Source organism: Pygoscelis adeliae, unplaced genomic scaffold, assembly GCF_000699105.1.
Source record: "Pygoscelis adeliae isolate BGI_AS28 unplaced genomic scaffold, ASM69910v1 Scaffold243, whole genome shotgun sequence".
NCBI lineage: Eukaryota > Metazoa > Chordata > Aves > Sphenisciformes > Spheniscidae > Pygoscelis > Pygoscelis adeliae.
Window position 1 is genome coordinate 388,663 of NW_008824363.1, and position 9,760 is coordinate 398,422.

The window sequence follows — 9,760 nt, forward strand, 5'->3', positions numbered from 1 at the left end:
ATTGCTAACACTGTATTTCTGGTGCTTTTACAGTATCCGGTAAGACTGCTTAGTTTTTTGTAAAGTAGTTCTAAAAAGATCAATTAAAAATTATAAACCTATTCATAACCACTTTTTAAAACCAAGCAGGCTAAAATATAGCGTTCTGCACTTCCTTCTAGCATTTTACCTGCAGCTACCCAGCTACAATTGGAGGTGGTTATTAAGTGCATCCGGACATTCAGAGACTGTTTACATCTGTGCACAACCTTACAGCTAACTAGGTCTCCACAGGAGAAAACAGCAAGTGACAGAGTAAAGGAGAGTTAGACTATACTTCAGATTTGGTGTAAACTAAATAAAGTCCTTTAATTTCTCCAAGTCAAGACCAGCAAATTGCTCATGAAGCAGACAACAGTTTGGAGTAACAGTACAGGATAAGAATATACAATACCCACTGTACACACACTACCTTTAATGGAGAACGATCAAATTTATGATCTATGTGTTTAATATTATAGTTATTCTTGCCTCATCAACTGTAACCTTTTAGATGTCCAGAAGTTTTCTATTATAGAAATAAATAGATGGTTATAACTGAGATTGGCTTAATTACCTACTGACATTTCAATGCTTAGAACACAAAACAGATACTGGATGCTTACTATGTCATCAAGCTTACCAACATACAGCCATCGAAAAAATGCTTTGAAGTTTTTCATACTACTGTCGATAACTCTGAGCAAGAAACAAGAAAAGAAATTACCAGATTTAAATATCACAAGCTGCTCCAGGCTTAAGTCCCATCTTTACTACTGAGAGGCCTGCAAGCACTATCAATTTTTTTAAAAATGCCCAATGCAGCCTCCCAAGTAAGACTATTATTGGGGTATGAGTCTATGAGATGCAGCGAGACAAGATAAAAGCTCACCACCAACAGAGGAGCCTTGCTCTCCCTAACTTCCTCTGTACCCAGCCACATATTTCCCCTTAGATAAAGGACTCAATAGACATGATTTTTAAATTCTCCAGACTTTATACTTACTGAAGCAGCTCATTTGCTTTCAGGATGAAAGAACCAACAGCAGTAATAGCCTCTGCAAAAAGAGCTAACCATTATTATTAAGCTTTCAAAAGTGAAATCAGAGTAGGTAAGTAGCACAGACACTATTGTACCTTCAATTCCGGATGCATCTAATCCCAGAGACTCATATTTTTGTTTCCATAAAGCCATTCCTTTCAATTCGCTCAAGTGGTATAACAGTGCCTCAGAGCCACTAGGAAGGCAGAGCAAAGAAGTATAATCTTCTAGTCACCCTTCGGAAATTCACTGCATGCTATATTTTTATTATCTAATGTGCAAAGTGGAGAGCTTTATAAGGTTGTCTGGCATACAAGAGTTAAAGTATCACTTCACAGAAAAGCAAATATTGTCCTAATGATTTTAACCACCACACAAAGTTGGTGTGAATATTTTGCATATATCCTACAAACACACCAGGCAGTAATATACAGGTGATGTGTCATTGAGATTGTTCAAAATACTTCAATAGTTCTCCATTACCCAGAAATAAATTACTACATTTTGCCATGATCACGGTCTCCGCACCAGCACACCTACATAGAAAGAACCACTGATACAGCACACTGTCTTTTAGCAAAGCATAAAATATGCCATTTTATCTAGAATTCATTGGACATTCTGTGACTTACCTCTGCAAATGACTTATGACCAACTTTTGTATGCTAGAATAGGAAGACTCTATGGACTGACCGAGTTTTTTTAAACCCTGTTAAAAAAGAAATACAAATATAATAATGTTCTGTTAACTTAACAGAACAGTGATTAAAAGATATTGAAATAGATTATTTTAATAAGTTAAAAAATATTAACATACCTTTACTGTCAGTTGGTTCATTAGCAATGCCTGAAGTTCCAGACTAAAGGGGGTGGGGGAGAGAACCAAATATGCGTTCATTTTGTATTTCAATATCAAATGCAAATGCATACTCAGATAAAACAACAGTAACTACCTTGCTTTGCCCCATAACAACAGCTGCATAAACTCATCCTGAACAGAAGTGGTTGTATTCTTTTCCTGTCAGTCAAAATGATTGAAATAAATGGGTAAAGAAATTAAATCCAGGTTACCAAATAATCCCACAAACACTACAAAATTAAAGTGTATCGGAAACCCACCCATATCCTTGAATGCTGAAATCAGACCACTGATCACTGGAAATTTTCTAGTATTTTAAGTTATTTTCAATTTTATTACCCAGTAAAAGTTCTAAGCAGTTTGCCAACACCAAGAATCTATTTAAAAAAAAATAAATAAATTATTTGATTCAATTAACTTCTAGCCATGGTCAATGAACACAAAATTTAAGCAAATCCAAGAGCATCTCAATCATGGCTGTCATACATGCTCTACTGAACTAGGCTGTAAGTGCTGGTGGGCTGTTACTCAACATTTACAGTATTCAGTTTATCAGTGACTGAAGAGCACAACCTTAAATAGAAAGCACCTGATCAACAGCTGTGCAAGCTGAAAACTATCACTTTTGAATAATTTAGAATAAACAAAATAAAGAAGTATCACAATACGTGCTTGATTGTACTCAGATATCTTCGGTGTCAGAGCACTTGACACACAATAGGTTCCAGGTTGCCTCTGAACTTAGAGACTGTTATCTGGAGGCATTATGCTTAAACAACATTAAGATATGCAGTATGTTAACATGAACAGCAGGACTATTGAAAAAAATGTTTTTCCAAAAGAATGGTTAATACTACAGTACCTGGACGAACTTTGTTAGCCGTGAGTCCATCTGCATCAATATTTCTTCCCATGCTTCACACATGCACGTCAATGACAACTTTATATACTGTAATACAGATACAGACATTAGCATTATTCCCTTCCCCCCGCTTCAAAACACATGCAAGAACTGGATGTTACAATACAAAGGGAAGATATACTGTAGATATTATACAAAATTTATTATCAAATTCCAAGTTAGAGCTCTACATTTACTTAAAACCAACTTTAGCTTCCTACTAGAAAACATTTATTTTACTTGCGTTAAGAATATCGAAGCCTGTAAGAACTGTGGTATTAAAAAGATGTCGTAACACAACTGTACCTGTAACAGAGTTGAAATGTGAGTAAACTTCCGGGCCATTCGAGTTACCTCAGGTAAGTAACTTGATAATAGACTAGTGTCCAGCTATAAAAAATGAAACAAGCAACAGTTAACGAATGATTTTTCTTTTAAGAAATTTTAGATTACAGAAATGAAAAGACAGATGGGGAGGACTCACAGAAAAACTGTCAATTCTCATTTCCTTAAAGTTGATTTTAAGAGGAAAATGCATTTAATTCAAAGGGGCAATAAATATTTTTATTACATCTATAAAAACTCCTGATGAAGTTCCTCATTCTGGAGTTCTAACAGTAATAGTTTTAAGGATGACTGTTCTGGATAGACTGGATAATCAACAGCATCGCTCCTATGCCTTTGTGTGCAGAATGAAGAAAAACTGAGTAACTGTAACTGTAGTTGAAAAAATGAATATTATATTTAAAGAATTTTTTTTTCTTTTAAAATATATTCTTTTTAAAGAATATATTTTAAAAGAATGCCTCAAGATCATCATCATCAGTCTTATCAGTGAAATTGCATGTTAACATGATAAATCCAAAAGCTAAATCAGGGTGAACTTCAGAAAGGCTGTATTTTCCGCAAATAATGGGAAAGCAATAAAACTACCAGAAAGTAATTAAAAAAGCAGGTTTACTTTTAAAAGAACATTTTAAAATTACTTTACTTGCCTGAAAATATGTTATCTCTGCTTCGCTGTCTGAAGAGTCTCGTATCTCTGTAATAACTGATAGTGATTTCAAATCACTAGATAAACATAGTCCACGACAAGAACCTGCCACCTGAAGGATTCCAGTTTAAAAATTAATGAAATTTTGCATTTCTGCTAAGATGTATTTACTGCTTTAACACATTCACATATAAAAGAAGGCTGTGTTCAACGACATGTAAAAACAAAGTGGAATTTTCAGCAAAGTGGAATTTTGTTCAGGAACAAAAGCACTCTTTTTACTGTGGACTAATGTTGAACTTTATTTCATTTGAAACAAGATGCTAAAATCACCAGAGTTCGAATGTCTTTCCAACAATAACCACACAACCCAATTAAGAAAAACTACTATTCCTTTCTTTAAACTTCAACAACCCAGTTTCACTTATGTGTAAGCACACATATGTATTTTTTCATTCAATTCAATTGGTATATTACGAAGAAAAAACATGGAAAGGAACAGAACGTACCCCAGTTACTGTAGCAATCTTGAACATTCCATAAGCATAAATCTCAATAAATCCTGAGCTGCCACCAAGGACAAGAGCATTAAGCCTATAAAAATAGAAGAATATGTGTTGATGAACATGCTGGAACAAGTTCTAATGCATACAAATATAATTCTTAATACTTAAATGCCATCCATTTACTAAAGATCCTCTAAAGAATGACTGAACAAAAAGAAACACTGTACTACTGTCTACGATCCAAGAAATTTAAAAACAAAAAAATTATTAGCTTGGATTTCATTGATAAGACCTGCCTCTAGCATTTACAGAAAAAGCATTAATTACTAAATTAACTGAGAGAATAGGGAAAATATAACACAATTTTGGCACAGCAGTCCTCCTTCACTAACTTCATACCTTCTAGGAGAAAAAAGTAACAGTTTCTAGCAACAGTCCACCTACCAATACAGGCTGCAAGGCATTCTTACAAAGCTACTTTTGTATTCCTCTCAGTTTATACAAACTACATGCAGAGTAAGTTTGTTGCAGTCACTCAGCGGCACTCCTCAGCAAAACCTCGAAGGCAATAAACATTTGAAATGGACGCAGCAGCAAAGGACAGCCACAAGTAACAGCAACATCAGAAACAGAAACCCGGTTCAAAGAGTAGGGTCTGGGACAGACAGATCTGCGTTTTGCTCACTTATCAAAACCAACCTGCTACAATGACTTGGGAAAAAGCTTCTCTATGACCGCTCCCTTTTTGTCTATGTTTAAAACATTAAACTTTGGACAGGGAGGTGGTATATTGCTGTCATACATCCGTACGTCTTCAACTACCCATATTTTCTTACATTACAGTGAGCAGTAATGCTCTCCAACATAAAAAATGAGCATGTTTTGCATGTCCCCTTATAAATACGAGAAAATTAACTGCAACTTCTGCCTGTTACACACCTAAATATATGTTAGAGGAGAATGTTTCCATTAAAATCAAGACAGAACTTAACAAAACAGTATCTGAAAAACTTGTGGTTTGATTAATTGAATGGGTGAAGGAGCACAGCATCCAGAAAGCTCCTACACCACCAACAGCCGCCACGTCTCTCTTTCTAGCAAGGAAGCCCTACTGTAAGAAGAGATATCAAGTCTTAAAAAGGAATAACTGGTGATAGACAGAGATGCAAATTTTGAAATAAGGAGGATGATTCTCAGTGGTGGGACTGTAAGGAACAGTGAAAGAAAGCAAATGGAAAAACAAGGCACAGAGGTTAAGCGCCCTCCTCAAAGATGCACCACAAGCACTCCACAAAGCCAGTCTCCGTCTGCTAAACTACACTTCCTCCAGCTGCTCCTCATGTGTTTCCTAATAAGATATTTATTTTAAAGTAACTCTAATACAGCTGATTTCAGAGCTAATTTTAAGTTTAGCTTTGTCACATTCATGCAAACCCACAGAAATTCCCCATCTGTAACAAGCACTCACAAACGTCTCCAAGACCAGCTTAAGTAACACATACAACATAGCCTTCAAATACACCCCAAGAAGTCTTCTTCTGAGGAAAAGAAGATACGGCATCAACAGCAGTTGCTGATAAAGCGCTTTATAATCCCTCTAAATTGAGGAGAAAAGGTGTAAGCTGATGGAGACTTTTTTTAATATATTCTTTGAACTTTATCTTTGTACATGAAAAAAAGAGGCATTCCATATCCTTTCTCCAGGACCCCTAAAAACAGATTATGAATAACTTAAAAGTAAACCCACTTCCCCATTATTTTATAGCTTTAAAAAAAACCCCCCAACTAACCAAAAAAACCCAGCCAACCCCACAACAACCCACATAGGGAATTTACCTTACATCACCCAGAAGCTTCATAATCTCATCTGATTTTTCTTCACTGAAAATACAAAACACATAGTTGGGGTTTATGTAGCTTGTCTCAATACCAGAAAACAAAATAAAAAAAAAAAAAGAGAGATAAGATGACAATTTCTTACCTGAAAATTTTTGCAGTGGTACTGTAACTGAAAACAAAATAATTATTCTCAATAACAATGAGCAGACATCTAATCCAAAGCATCTGTAGAGCATTAAAGTTGAGTAACCAAAACAATGACAACAAATGATGGATCGTATCTTCTAAAGCTTACCAGTATAATACTTACTTTTTTGGTAGCGCCGGTAATTTAGGCAAAAGGAGATTTGATTCATCCTCAGCATTGTAAAAAGAAGTGAGAACACTGAAAAAGAAATAAGGCTGTCTTTACCACCCAAGCTGTAAAAATGGGGGGGGAGAAAAAGAATTTCTTTCTAACTTCAAAGTTACAGCATATATTCAATACATCATGTATATTAAAGAGTTACAAATATCAGAGGGTAATCCCTTACGGGACCTTTAATAATTTATCAAATGAGCAAATTAATAAAAGAAGTCTGATAATCTTTTTTTATTTCCACCAAAAGAGAATATAAAGTTTGTATCTGCTGGCTCAGTAGCTTGCTACCAAATTCCTCATCACCTGTAACGCAGTTACTGACTGAGGCTTTCTGTTTAAACCCTGTACAACCCTGCAGTACAACCTACCTACACCTCAAAAAAGTTTCACTCTAAAGACACGTTACAGTGAGAGGAAGACTAAAGTGCAATACTTAATACCACACCTTAGACATGCCAGAAGAATGAGATTCCCAATAAGGAGATAAGTCTATCCCCATCAGGAGAAAAATGCTAGAGTGATTTAAGATGTAGTTATTTTCTTGCTATTTTAAGATTGGTGTTTTCTGGAGGTGGGGGGGAATCCCCAAGTCAGGCTTACACCACCTCCCTTTTTTAAATAATTGTTTTATTTAATTGTTGTCTTGCACTGCAATAAGGCGCATATCAGAGGTTTTTGTAAGTCCACAGAAATAGGGACCACGATGTCCTCCAGCTCACAAGTGTTGCTGAGAATTGCCTAATGCCACAGAGCTCATGGTCACTAGGGGCAATCTGACTTCCTGAAGCAAGTACACCCACAACAGAATTGCCACTGGGGTTGGATATAACACCAAAGGCACATCGTGAAAGATGTAAGCACCAAACTAAACATCTTGAAAACACAAGTGAAGAAAGATTTAAATATAATACTTATTCTGACTAACAAAATAGACTAACATAATAATAGCATTATAATTAGTTTAACAAATTAATTGGTACTGAAGTAAACTAGATCAGAAGACGGGCTGTACAAGCTAATACTAGATTAAGCAGCTCTTAAGAAGTGGGCGCTCAAGATCACGCTGAAATTTTTGTGTATAACCTAAAGAACCACAAGACTAAGATATCAGCGCTAAAAAGAAGCATATGAAAAGTGTCTATTCTAACCAAAAGGAAAATTTTACCCAAGTGGTAACAAAAAGCTATAGCTACATAATATTATATTATTTTATAATGACTGCTTGTAACATACTAAGTATAAATTATTAGTCAAGTGGCACTACCTAGCCCATAATTCACTTCTAGAGTTTTTCAGACTCACCTGCTTTCCTCAGTTACTTCCATCCAATGCATGTAAGTAATAGATGAGTCCACGGAGAAGGAGTGCAAGCTTTCAGGTTTTTCTACGTCACACAGAACAATCCGCTTGGTATCAGTAAGGCCAAAAGCCAAAACTGGAGAAAGATGAGTAAAATGTATAAACAACCAACGTGCAAAACTTTGTAGTTACTTTATACTAAATTAGAAAATAATGCATCTTCAAAGCCAACTACTGGACAGGATTTTCTGTTTGCCTATTTACAGTCCTTCCAAATTCTCATTTGAAACCTACTCATTAAAATGAAGGTTTGAACTCCTGTCATATTTTAGGTGATAAATGTAAATCACAGGCACGATCCCACAATTATTTATCTACACGTTGAACCGAGCACACTTCTAACAACAGTTCTGATAAAGCAGAGGCTTCAGTTTTTGCAAATTTGAGGCCAAAATTATAAATAAAGACTGTCCACTGGGAAGGTTTGGGTTTTATTACAACAAAATACAATTTAAGACTTGCTGAGCAACTTTTGCATCACCTGCTTCTTAACTTTATTAATCCTTAAAGCATATGGAAGGCAAAGGCTTCTATGCTTACTTCCTTGTAATCACAGGCAACCAGCTTAAAAAGAAGTTTCTTCAACTCCTCTGACTCCATCATAAAACTATATAGGTATTTTTTACCCACATGTCATGGAAGAAGATTGTTCCCATTCTCCAGCCTCTAATGAGTCAAAAAATTAACTAATTTCCACCTTAGGCTTATTAAGCTACTAATTTCAACATTATCTCTGTTGATAAGGAAAAGGTTTTTTTTTTTTTCTTCTCTGGTGTATTATTAGAGCAATTTTAGCCTCTAAATTTCAGTCTATGCTAAATAAGCTAAGCTCTTCAGTAAACCCTGATCACACAGCCTCTCTCTCGACTCACACAATAAATCTTGTCATTCCTATAAAAATATTCTCTTAGTTAGGAACTGGAAGTTTTGCTATACCTTGAAGTGCAGTATTTTGGACATAAATCCACCTTGCAAATCTTTCTTGCAATTGCTTTCAACAGTGTAACTCTCTCTATTACTTTGAATAAACCTACATAAAATTAAGCCACACTTCTCTTCAAACACAGTTTACTTGAAAATTTCTTTCACAGATAAGAGGTATCATCACCACAACCTTCACTGATTTCCAATGGGATTTTTATTGCACCGTATCACCTCATATACTTGACATTACTTTTGCCATCTGGTCTCCAAGCAAGAGCAGTAACTTCTTTTCCTGTATTTTCATTTGGAGGCAAACTCCACACTCGCTGAAAGTTTGCAAGCCGATGAAGTAAAACCTACAAAGCACATTGAAGACAGAAAAATAAACCACATTCTTCCATTAATACCAGTTTGTAAATCAGTTGATGATGCACTTTTTTTACCATTCTTTAATAACTCCTACATCTTAAATATCACCTGCTCCTCTAATAGATGATTGACTCCTATGACATTTTACAGGACAGTATACTGTTTACTATACAGCAACACAGAGAAATAAGCTGTCTCGGACAAGCCTAGAAGCCTGTAACCAACAGGGGTTACCCACGCTTCTCCAGCAAAGACGGCCTGAAAGCACAACAGCCTGTCTTCATGCATGATCACATACAGCAGTTCCAGGAAAAAAATACCTGAAAATAGATCTGATTTAATTTAAATAGGAAATTTCGTGTGCTTTAAAGTCCCACTGATACAGACACTGAGAGTATCATCATCAGATTTGTTTGGAAATTAGAAAGTGAAAGGGGAAAGAGCAGTAAATACTGAGCAGCTTAATAAAAAATTTTCTATTCCTAAATGCCTGGCTAAGCTTACGAGAATTACGGCACAGAGAACAGCAAAGGCATCTCAGCGACTGCACGGGACAGGCAGCGTTCTCCTGCTAGCAGCGACCGCTCT

General features: G+C 35.8%; 1 protein-coding gene across 2 annotated transcripts in view; it reads right to left on the reverse strand.

The window, feature by feature from the left end:
- The window catches only part of ANAPC4 (anaphase promoting complex subunit 4), a 19,916-nt gene extending 10,761 nt beyond the window's left edge, over positions 1 to 9,155 (reverse strand). For both annotated transcript variants that reach the window (XM_009319886.1, XM_009319885.1), the window contains exons 1-15: positions 9,054 to 9,155; positions 7,823 to 7,955; positions 6,470 to 6,544; positions 6,302 to 6,328; positions 6,157 to 6,201; positions 4,324 to 4,408; positions 3,816 to 3,926; positions 3,127 to 3,210; positions 2,782 to 2,868; positions 2,014 to 2,078; positions 1,878 to 1,920; positions 1,693 to 1,769; positions 1,156 to 1,256; positions 1,025 to 1,076; positions 662 to 717 (exon numbers count right to left, since the gene is read on the reverse strand). In XM_009319886.1, coding sequence (XP_009318161.1) covers positions 662 to 717; positions 1,025 to 1,076; positions 1,156 to 1,256; positions 1,693 to 1,769; positions 1,878 to 1,920; positions 2,014 to 2,078; positions 2,782 to 2,868; positions 3,127 to 3,210; positions 3,816 to 3,926; positions 4,324 to 4,408; positions 6,157 to 6,201; positions 6,302 to 6,328; positions 6,470 to 6,544; positions 7,823 to 7,854 — 940 coding nt within the window. In that variant the 5' untranslated portion in view covers positions 7,855 to 7,955; positions 9,054 to 9,155. The remainder of the gene's footprint in view (positions 1 to 661; positions 718 to 1,024; positions 1,077 to 1,155; positions 1,257 to 1,692; positions 1,770 to 1,877; positions 1,921 to 2,013; positions 2,079 to 2,781; positions 2,869 to 3,126; positions 3,211 to 3,815; positions 3,927 to 4,323; positions 4,409 to 6,156; positions 6,202 to 6,301; positions 6,329 to 6,469; positions 6,545 to 7,822; positions 7,956 to 9,053) is intronic.
- Between the last annotated feature and the right edge of the window lie 605 nt (positions 9,156 to 9,760).